Below are 26,032 nucleotides of genomic sequence, written 5' to 3'. Positions count from 1 at the left end.
TGAAACAAATTTCCCCCTAAACTGAGGCCAGGCAATAACTAATGATGAGAAAAGTATTATTTCTATGAATACAAAGAGTCATACAGGGTGAAGCATACAGCACATATACTGTCTAGAACAACTAAATCAATCAATCTTACTGACTGAAAAATACATTTATTGTGCATTATATAATAGGCCATTAACCTAAAATGATTTTAAAAAAACACACTGAAAAGTTAAAAATAAAGCTAAAAACTGAAATTAAAATACATTTCTCTCTGAAACTAATTTAAAGATACAAATCTTCTCTCCAGGATTTCCTCAGTGATAAAAATAAAAGTGTCTCTACCTGCAGATTTGGTTTAATTTGACATGTAAAAACATAGAGAATAAAATTCTTGAATTATTACTGTAAATGTACATAATGTATGTATCTTGTAAGACCCCTCACTAGAACCCACTATCTACAGCTTTACAAGGAAGTCCACACACACAGTTTCCTATTAACGTGACTTATAATACAAAGGACAGAAAAACAAACGTTGGTTCAAAAGAGTGTTTGTGAACATCTACTGATAATGCAACTCAGCAATGAAGACAGGCGTAGACAAGCTTGTATACATACAGGATCAATGTACTTCAATAATTTAAGTATGGTTGCCTCATAAAAGATGAATAAAACATCAGGGCAGAGAAGTCTTTGATTAGTGTGGTCACTACGACTCCAGGACAGGCACAGATGAACATTTGATGAAGATCAGATCATCCTCCTCTTCCCCCACTCTGCAGCAGCATAGTAAAAGAAAGCCAGCGTCTCTAGGCCAGTAAACAGTACACTTTTACATTTCTTCTACCTCCTGACACGTTGACACCTCTCTCACACCCCCACCATGAATTATATATCATCTGTGCAAACGGCAAGAGTCCAATTCTTACTTGAAATGTTGGGGCAAGTTGTCTAGCAAGCGCTGAGCCCCTGACAGGACCAGGCTCTTTTCCTTTGCAACTTCACAATGACAAAATGTTGAGGCCTATTTAAAGATGGAATAAAAGGGAACAAAGACGGAGAAAACAAAAGGGGGGTAAAATGAGATTTCTGTCAAGAAATTATCGAAAGCAGGCGAAGATCAAAGACGATTGGAGAATTTCCTCCAGCACCAACCATTACGCCGAGGAACAAGAGGTACAACAAAAAATATGAGGCAAAAGAAAACAAATACAGAGGGAATATGGAAGAAGCCCCATGTGGCCTTATTATAAGAGCTACACCGCAGGTACTATATTCTTTAACAGCAGTGCTTTATAAATTCTGTCATCTTGTTAAGACTGTCAGGACCACTGACCCTCCCTTCCCCTCTAACTGGGCAACTGGCATTTTGAAGCTCATTCTTTTAACTACAGCTGTCTGATTGCTTTGGTTGAGCACATAATCCAAACGGCTTGTCTCAGCTAATTGTTTGCGCTCCTTCCTCCAGCAGACACAGGGCCGAGGATGAGAGTGGGAGCTCCACTTCTGATGGAGAGAGGGCAAAAGGGTGCCGGGATCCTATAGTGCTCATTATATCTCCCACTGTCTCTTTGTTGTGTTTCATATTCACTAGTTCGCCGACTGTGAAGCAAGCAGCGCTACCACTTAGTCATCACGCCCGAGGGGTGTGAGAGCAAGGGTCCCACTTTCACTGCTGTCACAACTCGCCTATGTTAATGTTTATAATGAGGAATGAGCCAGATCATAGAGGAGAGTCATGCAGCTAAATGACCAGATACAAGCTGAACTGTGGCATTTTGTGCTCCATTTAAACATTTAACAACAATCATTTGGGACTATGAAACACCAGCACTGACAAGTCTAAGGCCTCCAACCTCAGCGCTTTGAAGAACTATCTGCCATCTCTCTTTCAGAGCTTTTTTTGCTTAGGTGCCACAGTAGAAATCAACTGTTATCTTTGACTGTCCCGGCCCCGGCTTCTGAAGTACTGGAGGACGAAGCGAGACTGATTGTCAGAGGTCGAAAGGCTAGGTCAAAGCCAGCTCATTCGTCAGACAAAATGCTATTTTTGTTTCCTGTGCGGTTGAGGAGTGAAGAGGGTGGGGGGCAGCCTGCTCTCTCATTACCACTGCTATCTCAGTAGTCCCTGCCAACCCCCCTATTACGGCACTTTTCTCTCTGGGGCTGATTCGAGCTCAACTCCTTGTTTTCCTCTCAATGCACAACACCTGCGTTTACAACTATTCCCCATGAGTTATCTTATATATCGTTTGTCTGTGTGCATGTTTGTGTACAAGTGTAGTCAGGGTAGAAAGCAATTTTTTACACATCTGCCACATTGATAAGGTGAATTATGGGGAACATGCGGGACATTTATGAATGAAAAACTGCCGCAATACACAGCAACATATGTATGAAATGTGTGTTTTGGTACAAGCTGCAGTTACACAGTACATAACATACCTAACTCATGTCAAACTAACCGCCGCTGTAAATTTATTGGGTTAAAAGAAATACAAAAACATATATATATAGGATAGGATATGAATAGGTGTACACCATATTAACAAAAGGCCCAGCCAAGGCCAACATGAAGAAAGACTGCAGTATCAACAGTATTCACTTCTACACAAAAGGACTTTGACTGTCTTTCACTCCATCAAACTGTGTGGAGACAGTATAAAGACAGCAGAAAGTACAATCTGAAGAAGGTGGAGATCTCATCTCATGTCGAAGGAATTTTCTGGGCATCAAAAACTTTAAAACCGAACTCCGTACTGAGTTAATAAGAATGAATAAAAGATGGATACGTGAATTATATGCTTTTCCTAAAGATGCGGTTATTGCTTTAGAAGTAGTTCAAATAATGTATTCGACTCAGATTATCCCTAACTGTTTCTGTACCATCTGAATGCTGTGAATTAAGAGTTAATCAGAAGCTGCAGAGGAGTTAATGAAACTGTCTAATGTGACCCACCCTGTATTTTTAGGAACTGCTGCAGTCTAAACACAGCTGCCATTCGCTAACAAGAGAGGTGACAGGGGACAAACAAGCTCCCCATTACTGCTCTGCCTCACGTTCCACTATGGGAGTCCATAAACCACTGTCTCAATTGCCTTTTCAGTGAGTCACACTGATAATTACTCCACTGGAGGTAAGGAGATTTAGACTATGAGATCTGGTAATTACAAAGGTGGTCAAAGGAAGGTCATTTTTACTCTGTGGATTAGATCGAAGCACTTGTACACTGATGAAGTGGATTAACATCACTGTTCCTGCACTCACTCCTTTAGTTCCCTGTTAACTTTTATCACTGTTGGTCACTTGGTGTCACATTTGTAACACTCGTAACAAAACATTAATTATTTTCTTTAATGATCAATCTGCTAACTGTAGTTTTTCAATAAATAGTTTAGTCCATAAACTGTAAAGAATGAAAATAAAAAACAGTGTTGGGAATTTAACATAACTTTGGAAATTCGATCCATAGATGACAATAAACCATGTAACAAAATTTCACATGAAACTTCAAATCAGATGATTGGCTTATTAACAGGGGTGGAAGAAGAATTATTAGCAATATTGCAAAATAAATACTCCATTACAAGTAAAAGTCTTGCATTGAAAACGTCACTTAAGTAAAAAGGTATTATTACCAAAATGTACTTAAAGTATCAAAAGTAAAGGAACTCATAATCTTAAACAAGGCAGATGAGAGTTACATATATTACAGTACATTATTGGATTATTATTACTGATGCATTAATGTGTAGTGTGTAGTGTTTTACTGTTGTAGTTGGTCGATTATACTATTTTATATAGTGCTGGATAGTTTAGTGCATCATATTTTGGAAACTTGTCATATATTTTGTATGTAATTTTAATTTGTATAATAACTACAGCTGTCAAATAAATGCAGTGGAGTAAAAAAGATTTACAATATTTCCCTCTGAAATGTAGTGAAGAAGAAGAAAAAGTGCCATGAAATACTCAAGAAAAGTACCTTCATTTTATACTTAGAGTAAATGTACTTAGTTACACTCCACCACTGCTCATCACTTCAGCATTAGTTACTTGATCAATTCAACATATTTGTGTATTGTTTAATGTATTTTAATGCTGGAAGACACAAGCAAGGCAAAGTTAAAGAAAGGGTGTCTAAAGAAAAAGGTTTCACAGGTTTTCTTAACACAACCTGTAACACAAATTTGTGTTACATTTATTTTAACAGCGAGTCCAGACAATTGGTAATCACGTTGAAGGGATGGAAAATAGATTCCTGCCTTGGCAATGGCTGGAATAAACATGGAGAAAATGAAATGTTAAAAGAACTACTGAATAAAAACATTACTCAGAACCACAGCAGGCAATATCACTGTTTCAGTCCTGCTGCAGGAGACTCAGCGACTAAAAAAAATATAGACAGTTAGGATTTGAGCGGAGTCGAAGGATTTCAGAGAGTAAACCACATCGCTTGTAGGGATCCAGAGATAATGCTTTCACTTTGTGATGCAAGGCAATATCAAGCTGTGTTGGAGAATTCTCACTCTGGGGGAAGCATTTCAAAGAATCAAATCCCCTCCATGGAGATGTTACACATACAAGAAAATCCCTGTGTGCTCGATAATGTAGGCCTTTTGTGTGTTGCTTATGTTGGGGTTACTGATTTCCAAAGTGTGGTCCAGGGACCTCTAGGGGCCCTTAACAGAGATCCAGGGACTCCCCAAAACAGTGAGACATATTTTAATTTTCCTTTTTAATGTTTCCTTCCTGAGTGAGAATATATAAAGATTATTATAGACTGCAGCCCTTTCTGCCTTTAAAGAGGTGTTATTATGCTCATTTTCAGGTTCAAAATCCTAATTAGGGGTTTTACCAGAACAGGTTTACATGGTTTAATTTTCAAAAAACACCATATTTTTTGTCATACTGCACATTTCTGCAGCTCCTCTTTTCACCCTGTGTTGAAAGCTTTGTTTTAGCTATGGAGTGATACATCTTGTGTCTAAATGATCTTTGTTGGGAGTTGCACATGCGCAGTTCCTATTTAAGGACTACTAGCCAATCAGAAGCAGAGAAAGGCGGGTCAGCGAAAAGATGGTAAACAGCTTCAATTCAGCTGTAGGCTACATGTTGCCGACCAGGTTGGCAATTTGGACTGGAGCAAGAGTTTCAGAGTGGTGAGTTATTAATCTGTAACAAATGTATCTTTCATCCATAAAGTTTTAACTGAGCTCTGTCTCCACATCACAGTAACAAGTTCGTGTCCATTGACTGCTTGGAGGCTAGCTAGTGTTTGGAAGGGAGAGGAGAGGTGTGTGTGCTGCAGCTCAGTGGTTCCACCAGTGTTTTTGAGGGTGTGTCGGACTAGTCGCTCAGCGAACATTATGACGTATTTTCATTGTGACGTTACAAGAAAGGGAAGTAAAGCCTGGACTACAAACAAGCTGTTTTCAGGCAGTTCAGAGCAGTGTTTTCTGTGGGAGATGGGAACTCCCTTTGGGCTGGACTTTGGGCTTTTTCACTTTGCAAACCTATTACATCACAAAAAACATATATAACTCAATAAAGGAGAGGGAAAAAGCCTAAAACCATAATACCACCTCTTTAAATGACTTTAAACTGACTTGTGCTATGAAAATATGTGCTACTGAGGCTGAAAGTGAGCATGTTTTCTTTCCATCTGAAGATTATAGACGTTAATTTCACAAATTAGCTGATCTCTCTTTGCTTGAAGGTTAATTAGTGAAATGAGTTCACTGTCTGATATTTAAGAACACCTCTTGGCCCTCTATGGCACAAGGCTCATTGAATAACATGAAGCATTTCGTTAACTTTCAGTCTAAGAAAGAGTTATAAAAACCTCAAGCTCTTGTTTTTATACAAGATTTGTTACTGCCACATACAATCCTCCTGCTCCTCAAAACACTTAAATCTTAAATCAAAATAATGAGCAAAGCAACCAGATCTCTTGTCTACATCTCCCCGTTTTTGGACACAGAGGAGTTTCACTCTTATTTCAAATACTACGTGGACAGTATGCAATACTGCGGTGCCCAGTAAGGGGTCCCTCGCTTTTGCCCTTCTGTATGAGAAAAGAGCGTGTCTGCCTGGCAGGACAGACTGGGTTATTACAGTGTGTTCATGGTCCCATCATGTGTCGTCAGACCAAAGCGGAGGCCGCGAGTAAAAGCCTCATGCAAAATTTATGTTCATGCGGCTGTTTCAGTGGGCGGAAAAATCAATATTGCGGGCCTGATGCACGGAGATGACTGAGTGCTCTCTGACTGACAGTAAAAGCTGAGAGAGATTGAGGGGCTACATTTACTGCTCTAGAAATGGAGTGGAGTAGAGTTGCCCTAATAGTCTAGTTCACCTTAAATTTGAATTTCATTGTGGATTATTTTGGGGACAACTTGGATACTGAGGGTTTGAAGAAATTACACCATTAGAGAAAAAGAGAACAAATCAAGAATGAGCAAGCTCGTTTTCAAATCATCTAAAACACATCTTGCAATGTGGTTTCTGAGCAGCTAAAGTATTGTATATTATGTGGTTATTAAGCCTCTCCTTCCTTTCCAACTTACTCAGATATAAAATCATTGTAGAATAATCAAAAGACAATGTGGGTATGAGGAGAACTTCATAGGGCTTTTGTTCTGCGCTGCTTCGCTTACATATGCTTTTGATAGCGTGCCACATACCCACAGTGCATTTGGGGAGGAATGTGAGAAGAGACCGAAAGAAAGTGAGAAAAAGAAATTCAGTGGGATGAAATAACCCCAAACAATGGGATTTGCTTTCCATTCTTCTGCCTCCATCTTCTGTCTTTAATTATTCCCTTTGGTTGTCTGAGGGAGCGTGTAAGCACTTTCACACAGCACAACATGCCCAGCAGCACAACACTGTCTGCCTTAGTGATGTGGAGACTTCTGAGTGACACTGAGCCTCTTGTGATTATTAATGCTGTTTAATACAACACAGAGCAGCCACTATGACTGAGGGAAAAAACAGATTTCAAAATGCATGCATTCAAAATGCAATGTGAATGGAATTATGTACTACATGAGCACTGCACTTGAGATACATTTTCCCCCTTGCTACATAAACAATGTGTACACCATAAAATGAAGTCTAATGTTTTGTAGATGCAACACTAAAAATGTGTGTTTGATAATAACTACCAAGTGTGCTCTATTTTGTACACAGCGTTTATTGGAACCTCAGCTGATCCTGGTGGGATCCTTTGTGCCGGTTTAGTAGTTTCTTCCTGAATCGCATATGAGATATTTGAGAGCCCAGAACGATGTATGATGAATGAAGTAGCATACTACTTATACGCTTATCGTGCTCACTGACTAGCAACAGGTTCAGCAAAGGGCAGCGGCAGTAAATGAAATTCCGCACCGGGACAATATATCATCAAAAGAAATGTATGCACCCGAAACTTACAAGCCTTCTCCAGATGCGGACAAGGTGCCTGACTGGGGTGGGGGGAGGGGGGAAAAGAGGTGGTGGTGGTGGTGGGGGTTGGTGGGGGTTTACTGGATGGGTGAGGAAGGGGAAGCAGCAGATTTTGTTGAATCAGTTCTATTTTCATACTGGCTGATCTGTGTCTTTTAACCATTTCACTGCAGCTGGAAAATGAAAGTACCAGGGCTAATTTCACAGTGAGAGCTCACTGAACAAAACCCCCCCACGGTCTGTGGAAAAAGCTGCTAAGTCTACTTTGTCATTGCGAATTACGGCGGTTGTAATTCAGGAAACAGGCTTGTGTGTGTATGAGGGAGAAAAAAGTAGAAAATATATTCAGAAAAGAAAGGCAAGAAATCGCTTTTTCCCTCTCTAGCCTGAGATGTACAGTGAGGTTTACTTCTGATCTGTAAGTAACAGATACCTCTCTTCAAACATGCCGTCCTGTACTGATGCCACAGGATCCATCTGTGATGTGTCTGCAGTTAGTCCAGAAATAGCACCCCTGGGATTTACACACTCCTCAGGCCTCCCATGGGACCTTTTAAGCTGCACTGATACTGTTAAAAGCCCCCACAAATCTGGCCCCCAGATACCTCAGCCATTAATTAAGGTAATTAGGCCCTGGTCAGCAATTAGTAACCACAGATAGCTTTTAGCAGTGGCTAAGACGACCCTGCTGGTGAGGGGTTTGGTTCCATACCATCTGCTGACAAATGTCACCACGGACTCTTTGGTTTCACAGACGGGGAACTGGAGAGCCGTGTTTAAAAATGACCTCTGTGTGATCCAGCCTGGCTCCCACACTCCCATAGCCTCTCTGCTGCTGCAGGTCCACTTTGTTTGTTCTTTCTTTGGTTCTTTTCTCTTTCAAACATGGAAGAGCGAGTTCTATAAAAATCCATACATGCTGTACACGACCAGAGCGGGAATAGGAAACATTCACTGCACAAGGTATTGATCAAAATTAGAACATCTGGTTTGAGTGTAAGTAGTATGGATTAGAAAGTAACGCTACATTGATTTGCTTGTATTATTAAGTCCATGATAGATCCATGTCGATAATATGTTAGTTTACATTATGTTATATATAGTTATTTTGAAGTGAGGAGATCAAAATTGTGCTTTACATGTAGTGTTGTAAAGAACATTTTCACAGACACAATATCATTTACAGTACTGTAAATTGATTACAACACAATGTGAAGAAACAGCCATTAACATCCTATTAAATAGAGTTTTAAAGCACCAGCTTTGCACAAATTCAAAGGAAATCCTTGACAAAAGCAAAGACCTACTGAATAAATGTGAGAAACACTCACATACAAGTGTGGCATTTATACTAATATTAAAATACAGCAGTTTGTGTATTTCATCCTGTGGCAAAGGTGTTTGATATAAAGCGCTGAGAGTAGAACAGACTGATAAAAACAGCCTGAATACACACATTCAACCTTAGAGAACAGATCATGCAATAACTCACATTACTGGGGAATGGGAAATAAAGGGTGCAGCTGTGCTACTTTACACAATTCCACATTTGAAGCAATCGGTGATAACACCATTTTCATTCCGGTTCAGTCCCATAAAATTACCATTAACATTACAACTCATGCAGAACACAGATAAATGTAAAATGTCACCCAGTTCTGCCAGGCGGGAATTCCAGTTCCACAAGATTACCATCTCTGTCTGCTCTCTCCCACTGCACCTTGTCTAATATTTCATTTACAACATTTCATAAGTTCATTTTCCCCTCACTGACCATGTAAATCACAAATCAATTTTCATTTAAAATGCTTGACTACAGATTGTTGCTGAAAGCTTCTGAATTGCGCCTCAGCAATATGGCAGACCTTTAGCAAATCTTTCGGAAACAGTCTGGCCGGAAAAAAAGGGGTGGGGGTGGGGTGGGGGGGACGAGATGTAATTTCTACAAAACAACTCCGGGGCCAAGTGGTCAAGGCATTTACTGGAAGTGTTAAAATATCATGAAAACAAAACACTTTTTTATGTATCGTAATTTATACCAGATACAGTACTCCCTCCAACTTGTGATCGACTGATCCACTCAACAGGAACAATAAGCTGATTAAGTGAAGATGAAAAGATCAACACTATTGATTGTGGATAGTTGTTGGGGGTATCTAAACAAGACATGCAACAAGCTTAAATACTGAATATTAATTAGGGATATCAGTGTGCAGACAATTTTAGATAATTGATGTTTTATTAAAAAATATCCACATAACTTATCCTAACAACGTTTTTTAATTGTAAACTTTTAATTTGAAAGTTGAATGGACAAAACAGGATGCATGTTTCACATTTAAAAGCTTACAATAATTACCAGGGAGAGGGTAATCTGTTATAGCTCAGGAGCTAAGGGAATAGAAAACAGCTGGATTAAAATGGAATAATTTAGCATGTTGCTAATCATTCATGTAATTGGAAGCTAATTTGAAAATTTTTCATGTTGGCATTCAAAATCCTAATTTGGAAACATATCCTCTCCCACTACACTCCTACTACAAAACCCATTTAAATAAATGCATTACACTCTCTGCATTCACAGTGCAGACACAGTGTGTAATGGTGAAAGAGTGTCCTGTGTGTTTATGGCAGGAGGTTTGCAAAAAGCCTCCCTCAGTGTTTACCAGTGAGGGCAGATGTCAGGGTTTGCTGTGGAGGAGCAGACACAGCCACATCTGATTAACAATATTATTGTCCTCCTCCACACCGCCATAAAGACTCATACACCCCCCCCCCCTTTTTCTTTTCTTTCTTTCTATTTCAGGCTCTGGCAGCGTGCTGTCCTGTGGCATGGCTGAGCCAGAGTGACACTGCCACCATCCACATAAACAAAACACGAGCCAAGAGCCAGAAGGTTAAGACAAACAGCACTGCTGTATCTCACCAGACAGAAAACATAAAAATATCTTGGGATACACATATAAAAAAAATATATACTGGGTATTCAAACACACTCTGCAGCATTTTCACTGTTATTTTTGTGCAATTTTAAAATATATGCAACTTGAATTCAGAACAAATCATCAGCATGTCTGCAACAAGTGAAACACCAGGGGGTAAAATTTACTTACATTTCAGTTTCAAAATCATGTGTCTCGTGGGAGTATCTGTGTTCATATGTGCATGTACAGTTAACCTACGCATCAGCCTCATTGTAAATTTGTGTTTGATTCTACCCTCTCATCGTTCCTCTGTACATTCTGATTGGTGATTTTTTTTCTTCTTTCCGTCGCCAAACTGTCACATAGGCAGTAACCTCACACGTTTCCAAGCTGCTTATTGAAGACAAACAATAAACCATTGGCAGATATCAATGGCAGAGATGAGAACCCGGGTGCCATATCTGCTGGGACTGCCTGGCGAACCTGCCTCTGCCTGCGCTTCATCTCCAGCAGCACCTCTCACTCTCAATTATTTGTCTGCTGTCACAACAAATCAATCAAATTACCGCTCCAGGACTGTGTGCAGCTGCTCCTATTGCACCGCTAGTTGCATTAGCTTTGAAATGTATGAGGTCTACATTTTATCACTGTTATTTATTTAATGCAGCTCTCTCCCCTGCGAGTCACCTTACAACCACAGCAAAGTTAAATCATTAAAGGACGACGTGGAATACACACAGCTTGAGAACACTTCAAATTAAACAGCAAGAAGGGAGAAGGGATGGGATTGGCCTCTGCTGTGTATAGATGGCAGATGTTGATGTGAGGAAATGTGGACTGCATGCACTGGGTCCTCTTAATGTACTCCTCTGCTGGCTGAATGGGCACACAAACAATAGCTTATTTATTTTCTTACTCCAAAATGATTGGACAAATATACACATGAGAAAAGAAAGCCCACAATGAGCAACTAGTGTGGCTATAACAAGCCCAAAAAGGATGCTTGAAATTCTCTAGCTCCGATAATGTAATGGGTAAAGGGACACAGAGGTACTCCTACAGCAGACAGAGGTTAAGTCAGTGGCCCGGCCCGGTGATCTTACCTCTTAAAGGAGCAGCAGTCAGCTGAGGCAGAAGAGATGCAGTCTGACATGTCTAACTAGTGTGGAAACATTTGGCTCTACCTCCAGGAGCCCACCCTTTGGTGGTGTAATGAGCAGAGTGATTTCCCTAATTTGTATCATGCCAACGCCCGCAACCTGCGAACGACACCGCTGAGCGTTTTCATCAAAACGCAGACATGCCTTTGATTGGCACTGACACTGGGTCTCATTACTGCAGGTGAGTGGGATGTCGACCTTTATCAGGAAGCTTGAGTGCTGTTTTGTGTTTCCTACGGACGAGTACAGAGGAACAATGCTCTCGCCTCGCCATTAGAACTCAGTTCTCTGATGTGATGCGCTGCCTGGCTTTCTGCTGAGAGCAAATAAGATGGGATATGCTTATTAATATGAAAGAGCTGCAGTAAACTAGCTTCTTGCATTACCTTTGAGTAAGTCATAGAGAAGAGGAGTAGACAGATGAGACTTTGTTGTGTTCCTCCCATTGGGCATTGCATGTACAGTGCTTTGATACAACTAGCTTTACAAGTATGGTAATCATGCTTTGCTTGTTATAAAATCATGTGAAATCTAAACCTATTAAAAATGCAGCAGAAAGACAAAAGTCTGTACATGTTTTGTCTGCATCAGTCGTACATGTGATACTGTGAAATTATGTACGATTTTTTAATTCATATGAGCCGTCATATTTACAGACCTCTAGCATGACACAACCTAGTTTTTGCCTCTGTGAAGTCAGCTAGAACTGTGTGCACTCTGTCACAAAAGATAACTTTCTCCCTTGTTTAGTTTCATTGGGAATTTGTTTTTACTGCATGTTTGCAGGCATAAATCATTCTGACAAATAACCAGTTACACTGGTGCCTGTGTTTACTGAGTCTGCCACAAGATGCTGCTCAGTTTTATTTAAGCAACTGCTCCAACTTTATAGCACAACCCCATTACAGTGATAGTTATTCATCACAGTCTGAGAGAGCTGCCCTCCTAAAGCTCACAGCAGTCCAGCCGGTTCCCTTCTGTCAACATTCATTCTTACAGAGCCAGCTTTGATTAACATGATCAAAACATGTGATCAAAACCCTGTTTGTTTTGATTTTGTATTTTCATTTAATTTCCCTCATTAACACTGAATATGAAAATGTATGAAATGCAACAAACATTTTGACAGAAAAACCTAATTTTGATCTAATATAACTTATTTAACATTTCACTCTTACACAGACTGAGACTACAAGCATCTCATATTAAGAATACAATTCCTCCACCCACAACCACCCATTCCCCAAGACAAACTGCCTTATTAGTTGGTCATTAGCCGCCTCATTACATCTAAACACAGCCATTGGCTGGGCCCCTCCTGGAGTCTCATTACTGTGCCTCACAGTTGTCTTGTGTCTGATCTGACGCTAATTAGCTAGCACCGTGAGTGCTGTAAAGCACACTTGCTCCTGAGGTCGTGAAATGAGCTGACTGCTCCCTGGCGACAGCGCAGAGCTGTATTATATGTGTGATTAATCAGGCCTGGAGACCCGTAGGGGCTGGGAGGGGAAGCGAGGGGGATGCGGGGCAGAGGCTAGAGCTGCAGTTGTCTGACAGAGGTGCTGTGCCAGCAGGCCTCATTCAGCGGAGCTGTGATGAACTCAGACAGGGGAGAGTGGAGGAGCGCCGCATGGCCAGAGGGGCCCGGACACAGTCAAGACATTTAGCTTCACTCGTGACTTGTGTCACTTTCTCTCCATGGAGGTCCCTTCAATGCATCCCCTTCAGATAAGAGGACGTGCAAACAGGCAGTCTGTCAGTCCATACGCATAAAAAAAGATCTGCCGCAGTGGCATTTCTCCACAACAGTTTTTTTTCGTTATCTCTCATGGATGGGAAATTTTATTAGGACATTGGATTCTAGACTGTCTGTTGGTTTGTTTAGCAGTAGGCAATAAGGATGTGAGAGGTGTTTGTTTTAGCGTTCTGACACACTGACAATGTGTTTGTCGATCAGTTCATCAGATCACTGAAGCCTGTGGGTTGTCCCTCACACACCAGAAGGAAGATCTGTTGAAGTGTGAGTCAGACGGGCCTGCTGGGCCCATTATCGTCCACTACTGATGGATACATTGAAGGGCTCGCTGGATAGATGCAGGTTTATTAAAAGCTCTGCCCACAGCGATGGCTGCTGTTATTTATGCATGTTTGTGTCCATTAGGCTTCTACCTTCACATTTCCTCACTCAGGGCATCTGTCCATCCATTTCCCCACATGAAGGGAGCCTTCCCTGCACTTTGTGCTGCACTAGCATTATTGTAATCTCCATCCTAAAAACACACTGCTTTACATGTAGCCTGGCATCTTTTCACATTAGTGCGGCTCTCTCATCCAAGATTTATGACTGATGGTTTTCCCATCCATCCCTCAATCTAATGGTATAAAAGAGACAATGTTTTAAACATTAAAATGAAAACCATTTACAACTATGATCAAAAGAGAACACTTGGGCATTAAAGTTTAAAAGGCAAGGATAAGTACAGCCATGTGGATGGACAGATGAGGTGGAAAGAGATAAAAAAGTGAAGTACAGTGCACTCTTATGCACAGGAAAGAGGCATAAAGTGCTTTTGCGCTGCACTGCAAAACGTTGACCTGTAATTAATATGGTTGTTCCCCTGGGCAAGTTGATGATAGCAGCTTTTTGGGATACAAACCACTGAAGGAGTCTTACCTGGTCAGAAGCTTTGTAAAGTATTATTAAAGAAAAAACAAAAACTGTTCCATGTATACAATAGAAGTATAACAAACTCTTATTGGGATCAATATCTGTTGTATTTATTTCTAATAGTTCCTGATAATTCATGTTCTATGACTCATTGTGTATAATATAAAAAAAACCTTCATTAGCCACATGACTTTTTAAATTTCAGCTTCCTAGAGTACCTTCTGCTTTCTTCCTGGCATCATGCTGATCCTGTTTTGTCAGGAACGAGTTTTTCTATAGCTGCATTTCAAACTTGGCCCTCTTTCTTACCTTGCAGGTTCTGGAGGGGGAGCGTCATGATGCCCCCTGCAGCAGCAGCAGCCACCAGGCTCTGGATGTTGGCTGTGGGCAGAGAGAGAACGAGGCCCTGCTGCCCGCCCAGGTGTCCGCCTGCGTTGAAGGGTATGAGGATGGGCTGGTTCATGCCTGGTGCCGCACCGGACATCACGCCGCCTACTGCGTTGGCCAGCTGCTGGGCCACAAGGAGAGACTGCAATAGACACACACAAAAACACGCATGCATAGCATCATTGGTTATATAATCTCAGATGGGTGTTTTTTCTTTTTAAATGTGTTTCATATCACCAGAAAAATCATTATTGTGTCATCATGGCCATTTTTGTAGTTGTGTGTAATATAATGTTCTTTTAATCATGTAAGCTATGAAAACAAAGACTGTGGTTGAGCTCTAATGTGAGTGGAGTTTAGTTGATGAATATAAAAACCATTTTACATCCTGGGATGCTTAATTAAGACATGTAAAACAGTAATGCAGATGTCACTAAAGTGACTGTATCACTAATGAATGTGTTTTGATGAATACAGCTGTTCTGCAGATTAATTCTGTGCTTTGCTGTGTGACAGACAGACAGACAGTCAAAAAACACTGCCGTTGGTACTGACAAAGATCAAATCCAATCTTTGTGAAAGAACTGAGAATTTTTCTTTCCCAGAGATGCAGAGTGATTTCTGTTTCATCCCGTTGAACCAACCCCTGGTACCAAAGGAATGTGCCTGAAATACACAGGGCTTTTCGAAAGAGTAGCAGTACTTCACTCTTTTGATGAGGGATATAACACATCACTTTCGTCTCTTCATGTATCCATTCAGTCATATTAGTTAAAGTGGAATCTGTGCAGTCATACCCATAGAGGAAAAGATATGTTATCAGCAGTATCGCTCTGAGATATTTTCCACAGTAGATCTCTTCAAATGTATTTTCCAAGGAAGTGGGTTTGGAAATACACCAACACATTTTTCATTGAGCGCTTTGAGCCACAAGTGGGAAGGTTTGTATCATGGCTGAAATCTCCATGAATACACAGGGAATGACATTTCATTCATTCTGATAAAACCGTTTTCAAATTATGTCAGCGTTTGAGTATGTCAAATGGAATTTGCACAGGAGGCACGAGACAGGAGATACTGAAGATGCAGCAAAATCCAATAAAATTACTGTTTAAACATTGAATTGAATTGTTTGGAATAAAATAATACAAGCACATTGTCAGCTTGTGTTGTGTCCATAGTAAAGCAGCCTTTAGACGTTGCTAGGTAAGCCTGGCTGCGCTGTGTTGACTCCTCCACTGTGACTTATGTTCACAAGGCTTTAACTCCAATTGTCAGCTATCTGCTTCTGTTTTGCATGGTGTGTCTGCAGCTTGCACAGGATGCAGAGCGGGCTGACTGGTGCGAAGACCCCACCATACTCCCAAGCCTGGTGCTCCTGGGTGACAGGCGTGTCACTGTGATAACCCTGCATGGTGCAGAACGCCTGCACCCACTCCGACATACATGCGATCACATTTTAAGAGGTACGGGGTCATGTGGGTTTAAAGCCACAAAGCACAGAGAGATCTCAGGGCAAAATAGCTGCACTGAGAGACAAATGAGTACCTGTTTGTGTTTCTAAGCTGTTAAAAGAATAAAAAAGCACAGAGGGGTGATTGTTGCTGGCAGGAGTAATAACACACATGGCATAGGAATCCTCTTTCTCAACATTTGCTTTGATACACAACAACAGTGCATAACAAATGACAATGTCTGACGCATCTGAGAGCATTCAAAATGACATTTGCCATTAAATTTAAAAAATGAATTAATAATTCGGGAGCTCAAAGAATCCTCAAAGGACAATAACAAAGGCATCCCGTTTGTTAGCTGCAAGTGACATATGTTTAATCTCGAATTTTAAACTAAATGTAATCTTGAATTGAAGCAGCATATAATCAAAGACACCCTTTGAACATTTCATCTCAGAGTCAAACAAAATGAGATTGCCAGGCTTGACAGCAAAGACAGCCTCACATAGAAGGGAATAACATTAAAAGACAATACTGCAATTATCAGATGTAGCCCTGATTTATTTAACATTACAGGCAGCTTTGGAGAATCAGGCAGCTGTTGAGACACGCAGGCAGCAGCTGAGAGAAAGCTTTTTCTTCTGAACATGCAAGAGCTCTTTGTCTTTAGGCTGTTTGTTGTGCCAGTTTAAGACTGATTATGATCTCGATCTAAGAACGCCGTATATGCACATATCAAAATAAGAGATATGAATAAACTTGAACATAATTAGCTCAACTGTGCAGCCACACAGCAAGCTTTTACTACGAAAATCACTCATCTAGATGTACAAGCAGTTCACCTTCTGCCTGATACTCGCACTCCTCCTCTCCATAGGTGCTGTTGGAAAGCTGCTGTACAGTGCTTGGCAGTCCTGACAGCTGCATGTTGAGAAGCGATCTCCTAGGGGCCACACAGATGCGCAGAGTGGGTGTGTGTTGGACTATGGATGGGGAAGCAGCCCCACTCAGGATTGGATGTGGTACCCAGCCTCTCTGCCCATCAGGGGAGAATAGGCCCTTCTATCTGCTTGGCAGCTCTGGCACTGAGAAATTGCCCATAATCACCCAGATAGCAGACTTTTGTCATCCTAACTGCGAGTGGGAAACAGAAGGAAGGTGGATTCATGTTGGGTAAACTACCATTGGATAATGGTTGTTCGAACAATATCCGGCTCTGGAGCGAGAATCTATCAAAACATATTGATCCTCGAACAAGAGAATTGGGTATGGCATGCGGAGCGCCTTTGTTTCGGAAAAGTGTTAGCTTCACAGAGACTGTACTGACAGCATTAATATATTAGATGGTGACTGTTGAGAGCCGCCTGCTGAGGCTCAGACTCTAACTGCTGCCTGCTCAAGATGCTTTCCCCTTTTGTGTTTATTTCTTATCTATTACGAAAACAGTGGCTTCGGCCATCGCGGGGTATCTATAATCAGAAAAGTGGTTTTAATTAAGATCATTCTTTATCTCCACTTGCAGCAGATTGACTCCTTCACTGGGGATTTCTCACCATACAAACCTGCCAAAAAAACTGAATGGCTCTCCTTCTCTCATATTTCCTCTTTTGTTTATCCTGATGAGGATTGACTGTCGCTGAGTAACACTGAGTGCAGGGAGAAGGGCCTTATTAAAGACTGGTGAAGGAAACCTGACGCTGTGTGTGTGTGTGTGTGTGTGTGTGTTGAGCGGTGACATTGAGCAACACTAATGAGATAGATGTTCATTAACCACTGCCGAGCCACCAGGCCAATAAATCCAATCAGATAGGACAATGCCTGATTAAGCCATTAACAGGGCTGCAGGCTCAGGCTCTTTGCTCCCCTTCTTGTTTTGACAAGGCCTGTATTGTCAGCTCATTAGTGCCAAAACTCAATTACATCTGAAGATGATGTATGATGACAAAATACTTTACGATTTCACATTTTAGAGGAAATTATTCACGGTGTAGATTTCGGCGAGGGTGTTTTTTGAGCCCACGCCAAACAGTGAGGAGACTGCTCGTCATTGAAAAGAAGGATGCCCAAGCCATCCAATCCAGGAATTCAGTCCTCCCTTGACTTCTCAGGCTCCCCAGTTTGTCCAATCGTTTATCATCATTACAGAGTCACAGTGATGGTTACGGTACGACACTGCTAGTCAAACAGTGGATATAATTCATAGCCCAGAATTAGAAATCAGAAAGTGCTGGTAATGTACATTTTACACCTACATTACTTGACTTGTAAATCAAAGGTCATTTGAGGAGAGACAAGGAAGGGACTGTGACAATCAACACAGTCAGACTTGGAGGGTTTATGACTTTGCATTCATATATGGACCTATGCAGCATAAAATGTTTCGTCAAAATTCTCACTGGACCTGACGTAAGTATTGTGCCTTCATGTTTGGTGTCACCTTCCTTCTGGACTTCTCTAGGAGTGGAGCAGGTGGTTGTAACATTTGCCTTAGTCACTTCAATAACTTTAAGAGGCCTGAAGTCAGTGAGTCACCATGAAAAAAGAGGACTTTCAGATAAAAAAATGACTATTTATTACATGTGACAAAAAAGTCAAGATTTCAGTCATTGATAGCAACTAACAAACCCTGTAATGCTAGAGACTTAAAGAGCCCGAAAACAAATGTTCTCAATCAGCTTCCTACTATAACTAATGGGTTTCTCCACAAACACAATATGTTCTGCCAAAGTTAGAACAGTTTTAGTTGTTTCACATGTGAGACTTCACTTTTCCTTTTTTCCTCTGGTTAAAAGTGGGTGGGGTTCATTTGGAATAAGCTGTTCAGTTGGCACTTTTTACCTCTAATATGGCACAGTTTATCTTGGCTACACAGTCCTGACACAGCTGCTGGATTCAAGAGCGCAAACCCTTTCACATTTGTCTGACTAACATCTTATTAAGCCAGTTTTCTTTTAATGAGGTTCCAGTAAAAGCCTGATGAAGAGGAAGCTTACTCTTTAAAGCTGATTACAAGCATCATAACTCATATACATTTCAATTATAGGAGGGAGTTGGGCTTTTGCAAAAACTTCCTAAACTTCCAAATTACTAAATGCCTCATTCAAATTATTAGCTTACTCAAAGTGTCCATATTATAACTGATAAACCAGAGAGTGTTTTAAGTTTGGGTTCAGTTTGTTGCAGAACCCCTCACTCACCTGTGGACCCATTGGGAAACCTGGGTGGGACTGGCCCAGTTGGCTCTGCTCAGAAGGACTGCTGCTGGCGTCAGACTGGACCGAACCATCACGAACTCCTGGGAGACAACAAACAAACCCACCTTAGATCAACACAGACAACATAAGTAGATAAATACGCAACACAGACGCGGTGATGTTACAACACAGAGTATCGCGCGGCGCAGAGGAGGGCAGTTGGGAAAGAAGGGGAATTTGTATTTAAGTGCTTTATCAATAACCGCTGTAGCACTGAATAAATTACCAACCAGCAGAGAGGCTCATTGATGGGGGATGATGCATACTGGCGGGTCCCCGATGGCCCAGATTACCGCTGAGAGATAGAGCTCCACCGCAAACGCTGGAGCCATATTATTCAGCCATTTACATCACTGAGTATCACTCATCTAAACCCACTCCCCCCCTCTGCTCTGAGCCTGCAGCCACGAGACACAATTAGACCTGTTTGCTATGAGGGCAGAGTGGAGCGGAGCAGACGGGGACATGATAATAAGGCTTGCTGATGGCTGCAGGGAAAATAAAGGACAAGTACGATTGGATATCACAGCAATTCCTATCTCACAGAATCTCTCAGCAGCGCCTGTGTGTAAAAGGTCTGAAAGACTACTTTGACCCTCACCCTTTGACTTCGACTAGATCACATGATGCCTTACGGTTGACACAAAGGCTTGTGGAGCGCAAATACGAGTAAATATTGCAGAAAGAGCTGTCAGAAGAATGAAGTGTATCTGTCTGTATCTGTCTGTGTATCTGCACCTGACTATGCACAATGACTTCGTTTTATTTTCTGGGAGCATCCACTTAAAAAAACAGAAAACTAAGAGCTGGAAGAATTTAATGTGAAGGGCACTTAGATCTTACTAAAGCAAGAATGTGCGACAACATGAAACAAAACAATAGTCTTGTCAACATGGACAAATATCTGATAATGGTAATAAAAATAAAAAAATAAAAAAATACAGTAACGTTCACATTGATTTTTGTGATTTCATATTTGCTCAAACTTTAAAAACAATATAAAAGAAATTGGCAAACACCCATGCAAACACCCTATAAACAAGCTAAAATGCACAAAGCAAACACATTGATTTTCATGAGAGGACTTTGTAAAAGAGAGCTGAAAAGATGTTGTTTGATGGTTCAGAGGATGAATGTCTTTTGAATAAGTTGTTGAAGGTGAGGGTGTGGAGCTTTAGAAACCAAATGTGATAAAACTATGTGCTACTATAAACAAGGACCCTTGTTCCCTTACAAGGGTCCCTGACAGGCTGTCAATACAGTAGATAACATCTACTCACTGATTCATCTCGCTCATTCATCTCTGTGCTAATGACAATTTCAGGCCCATTATTGACGCCAACGGCCATGTTTTACCACGTTTTAGCTTTAACCTCGGTGAACATAGCTGTCTCTGAGCAACCTTCGAGCAGTTATCCAAGTTATTTAAGCATTTTCTTGGATGAGATCTGTCTTTTTTGTGTGTTTTTACATTATACTACATTTTGGAGAGCAAGTGTCATCAACACACTTATTCGTTGGATTTTCAAGTTTTGTAGAAAGCACACTTTCTTTGTCCGTTCATAACATAACAAGTCACTGCGATTTTGTCATTTCTGAACGCAAATTATGCGTTTAAAATAAATAAATCACCATAGTCATACTGTTTATATTAGTTAGTAACAGAGAGCTGAAAGCTGAAAGCATTGTTTTTTTCTTTTCTTAAATGCCTCACATAAGTTTAAGCCCTGAAAACCAATTTTCTCACATGGCCTCTTGCTACAAGTGATCCTCTAGGGGTCTTACATGAACAAATGAACATTTTCTGCCAAAGTTAAAACACTTTGGGTATTTTATTGGAGAGACTTTTGTATTTTTTGCTTTTCTCTGTGCACTTCTTATTAGTTTGTAGTGGGCGGGGCTCATTGTCATGTACTACATTTGAATCCAAATCCGGTGATAGTGTTGTTTCTGTTGCAAGGCTGCTGTCAGTTTAATCTGAACCAACCACACCCACACAGTCCTGATGAAGATGGTTAGATAAGTTTTTGAGTGGGATTCTTCCAATAAATACTTTGTAAGAATGTTTTTTCAACTTAAACTCTGATTGTTAATTCTTTAACCACAAATATTTCATGTTACAAAGAAATATGTAGGACACATAGGTATTAAATGTGCTGTAGAGTTATCAAGAGACTACACAACATGTGGTGAATAAAGCTATTTTGTTCTATTCTCTCAACAAAGCATGAGTAAACTTCTACTATTTGATTGAGTTTTGAAAATTAAAGGCTTTAAGAAAGTACAGATGAGTTCCAGGAGCTCCTATTATGCACAGTTGCACAAAACATTGACGTATTTATTTTAAAAATACCAATGACATGAATTCACAAAAAGTGTATGTGCCATCTGTAATTTCATAAGCATAACTCTGTTTTGAATGTATGAAACAAAAATCCACACCAAGAGTGAATAAAACACTTTTTAAAAATGTACTGTCTCCTTCATAGAACAGCTCTTCCCCTGAATAAAGTGGATTTTGTAGATGAAGTTAAACCAACCATGTGGAAACGCGTTTGAAGGCCACACAAATGCGTTAAACTGCACAATGAATTAAAAAAATGTAATCCCATTTCCACTGTAAGATCAATTTTCTTAAATGGAATATCGCAGCTTTTTAAATAAAGAATAAAGCCCTGATGTATTGTGTCTTTTTATTCACTGGTGAATGAATGAATTTCTTGTAAAACGTACAGGGCATGCAGTAGTTTCCTTTATAGGACTTCATACAAAACGTACTACTGAATAGTCTTGCCAGCAAGATCTCATTGCCTGTCAAGAATATTTATGCTTTACATTTTAAACTCCCCTCCGCCAACTAAAATCATTTCATTTTTACATAAAATCCAAATAATTGGTGAATGGCATGACCTAACAAACCTCAGGCATTTGATGGTTGATGTGAAAGCCCAAGGGGAAGCCTGCTTTTCTAGCTGGTTTCTACCTCTGACTGGCTGGCTGGCCCTGCTTCTCGATGAAGGTCCACATCCTCTCGCTTATCAACCTCACAACGCAGTGGATATTTTGACAAGCCAGTCTCTTTTCACCAATTATTTCACCCATTATGGATCATGTTGTGCACAGCCCCACCCTGTGCAGTCAGTATCTGGAATTGAGATTAAATGTGAACATGCAGGACAGACTTCGTGGCTGTATTAGAGTCAATATAAAGTATATAAAGTACAACATCATCATAATTTACTTTATAATTTCACATTTATTTTAGAGAGTGGATATTGTGAGGCCATACATTTTCTACTGGATTTCATAGGTAGGTCTCAGGGCAGTTAATTCTCACTTTGGATGTTATCGAATTAAAGTAATTTCTTTTCTGCAGTCTTTAAACTGTCTGATTTTCATTTACAGCAACTCAAACTTTCCAACCATCTTAAAGGCACTTCTCTAAAGGCCTTTATACACCAGTGAATTATGTAGTTGTTATCATAACAAAGCCAATTAGCTAAATGAAGATATTCAGAATGAAAGTTTTTAACATCCTATCAATAGGCTCCAAACAGTCTGGTTCATGACTGTAGTTAAGATATTTGTTGTGAATAATGTATTCTATCTGATAAACAGCGTGGGAGACTTTCTGAATAACGATTCCTTGATTCCTTTCATTGCATCACATCACAATAACTTAGAAAGCTTCATCCCCTTGCAAATATCTGTAGCGTTAACACGTTTATCACAGGCGGAATAAATCAATAATAAATAAATACACATGCACATCTGCCCCCAAAGGATTTGTGTAATTTCTTTAACTAAATTAAATAGCTGACAGCAGAAATATCCAGGGAGTCAATCTTCAATTCTTTTTTTATTACTAGAATCTTTGTACATGTTTTGCTTTTCTTAAAAAAAAAAAATCCATCCTTATCCAACATGAATGATTCTTAAATGGATTTCCAGGTGGCGTTTAATACTATATACAGGAGGAAAAAGAAACACTTTACTAAAAAGAAAGTCCTTTGATGCAGTGATTATACAGAGGTTACACAGTCGAAAAAAAATGAATGAATAGATGTATTGATGTGAGGAGGAGAGATGAAAGAAGAGGCCAAACGGATGAAAGAACAGGCGATTCAACATTCAACGCAGCTTTACATTTATCTTGGACATTCAGTCTTCATATCTCTTTTTTAAAATTCCTGAGCAGTTTAATTGTTGGTGTAACCTCAAATCACATCTTCATTACGAATAACAAAAACACTCTACAGCCCTACAGTATCTATGTTTTTCATGCCCTTGACATTAAGAGGATGAATTTAATTACATGAAAGAAGGCATATTAATTCAACACTCATGCTGACATTGATGGATGGATATTCTCAGTGAAAATACTTTTTTTTATGTAAGTGAAATAATTATATTTATTGTAGGGCACAGAGTGCAATTTGATGTGACTTATGTCACAGAAATATTGCCAATATCCACCACTATAAATTCTCTTTCATTGATCACCAAAGTGGCCACTGGAGAGCGACTTTCAATGCCACACAAGGCAGAAGGTCTCTCTGTGCTGTGTGTGTGTTGGGTGGTTGGAGGTGGGGTGGTGGTGGGCAAAGAGCTATAGTTATTTGACTTCATTCGGCCTGTCTTAATGCAGGGTGCCCCAAGGACTACACCACAAAACAATTAGCCTGGATTTCATAAAGCAATCAGCATGCCACCTTGTCTAATGCAACCGCTTCATACATTGACAGTCTGAATAAAATGGGTGTTATTGAAAGCTTTGTGTTCATGTTAGCTTTCGCCTCGGTGCATTCATGAATCAATTTTTGCCCATAAAAGAAGCTTTAACACTTAAGCTATTTTAGTGGAAATGCATTATGTAAGTTGTCAAACGTACGAGAGAGGCCTGGTAACGATTCAGGCTATTCAGAATGAACAGCCAACCCCCATTTTTATAATGGTCCTTTAGAAAATGTCTGGCTGAGTGCATGTGTTTGCTATTAAGATGGTGTCAATCATTTTGCTGCTGAAATCTAATCCGTTGAAAATAATTTCACATGTGAACACATTTAAAAAGACTGAAGATTATAAGGTAATTACAATCTTAATTATTATAATAAATTGCGATTACTGAAGTAGAGGTAATTATAGAACAAGAACATGCATAGTAATCTGATTTTCATCATCAAACGTGTGTTGGGCTGTTGATTGAGAGCATTTACAGCGATCTGTGAGCTGCTGAAGCGTAAAGGATGGGCCCAGATAAACAACAAGCCACATCATACACGAGGTTTAATTCCATCAATACACAACCAATTGTCCCAGATTGTTTGACCATTGATTTTGTTAGTACTTGGAAAGTTGATGTAAAAGAGAGCGCTGAAAGAGAAAGAAATGCAGAGCGACAGATCATGTCACTTTCATTTCTCTATCTAAAGCTGCATGCAGTCCAAAAGTAATGTTACATAGCTGTATGGATGAGAGCAGCTTTATTTACTTAACTCCTTGTAGAATGCAAGAGAGCCAAAATCACCAGTGATTTACCTCTGTGTTTCATTACTACCACCAAAGCCCTCAACAATAACACAGGGCGTAATCTGCTGCCAATAACTCCAGGTGCTCTTAGTCAGATGGCTCCCTCTGGGCTGGCAGGAAAGTAATACTCCGTTCAGAGGCCAGGGTGGAGAAGCTGCTAAGCATAGCTCAATAGTGTTTCTGGGGACAGAAAATCACCAGAGACTGACTTTTGAGTGGCTGCCTGTAACACTATTAGCTACATTATGGCTACTGCTGCTGCTAGGAGAGCTGTCATTTCCTTAATTAAGAGCCCAGCGCAGGGAAAGAGGGAGAAGAAGCCACAGCACTCTCTCCGGGGCCCAACATTAAAGTCTGATTCCTCATCGCGCAAGGGCGTAGACCTTACAGGGGCGAAAAAAAAATCTATGTCATTCATTATTCTGCCACAAAGTGGAATTATGTAGTTAAGGAATTACATAGGAAGTGGTGCCGTGGAGTGTGCCAAACAGAAAGGATTTTACACCTCAGCAGTTCTGTGACTATTTCTGAGGTGACTGTAAACCACAAGCAGAGGAGGGAAGACTCAGAGGACAGAAGACGAAGGGCAGGCAGAGAGGAAATGGATGCGGCGGTGTAATGGATGTCTCCACTGGCTGGAGGTTTTAAATGTAAACAACAGAATAGTACACTCCAGTTTGCAGAAGTAAGTCCCCAGTTTGTGTCGAATGGGTGGAGAATCTGCATGCAAACAATGCTTAAAGCAGTAAGGACTCGGTGCTCCAACACTTATGCTCTTACTCAGGGCCACAGGTCTTCACCAAAAGGCTCTTTGACACGAGAGTGCTCCGCTCCAGCTCTTACCTGTCTCTCCCTTGATGCTGGAGTGGAGATAGAAGCAGGCACAAGCACAAGAGCGACCAGAGGGAGGCAAATTGGTGAGAAGAGGCAATGCCCATTTCAAAGGTCAAGAAGGAGAGATGGTGTGATGGAGAGAGGAGGATGGAAAAGGGAAGAGGAGTGGAGGAGCAGGAAGGAGGGGAGCGGAGGGCTTTTGTGTTGCATCCTCACCGGGGACTTGGGACACTTTGCACATGAGCACATCTGTTATGGTGTGCCCTCCTCATTCCCAAAGCAATGTCAACGTGATTAGCTCAGGGTTGAAAGAGGCAAATAACAATCCAAATTATTCTTCATCCTTTTACGGCCATCAGCGAAGGCGGGACGCTGAGATGAAGACC

The 26,032-nt window shown here is 40.6% G+C and overlaps 1 protein-coding gene across 5 annotated transcripts in view; it reads right to left on the bottom strand.

Moving 5' to 3' along the window:
- Positions 1-26,032, bottom strand: part of pou6f2 (POU class 6 homeobox 2) — a 75,984-nt gene that overhangs the window by 33,955 nt on the left and 15,997 nt on the right. For all 5 annotated transcript variants that reach the window (XM_038730321.1, XM_038730302.1, XM_038730320.1 and 2 more), the window contains 2 exons: positions 19,227-19,324; positions 14,498-14,717 (listed from right to left, as the gene is read on the bottom strand). In XM_038730321.1, the coding sequence (XP_038586249.1) occupies positions 14,498-14,717; positions 19,227-19,324 (318 nt within the window). The remainder of the gene's footprint in view (positions 1-14,497; positions 14,718-19,226; positions 19,325-26,032) is intronic.

This window comes from Micropterus salmoides, unplaced genomic scaffold (genome assembly GCF_014851395.1).
Source record: "Micropterus salmoides isolate LMB-PRFRI ecotype aquatic unplaced genomic scaffold, ASM1485139v1 Ms_hic_scaffold_1, whole genome shotgun sequence".
Classification (NCBI taxonomy): domain Eukaryota; kingdom Metazoa; phylum Chordata; class Actinopteri; order Centrarchiformes; family Centrarchidae; genus Micropterus; species Micropterus salmoides.
The sequence above is the reverse complement of the archived record's forward strand: the minus strand, read 5'-3'. Positions and strand labels throughout refer to the sequence as shown.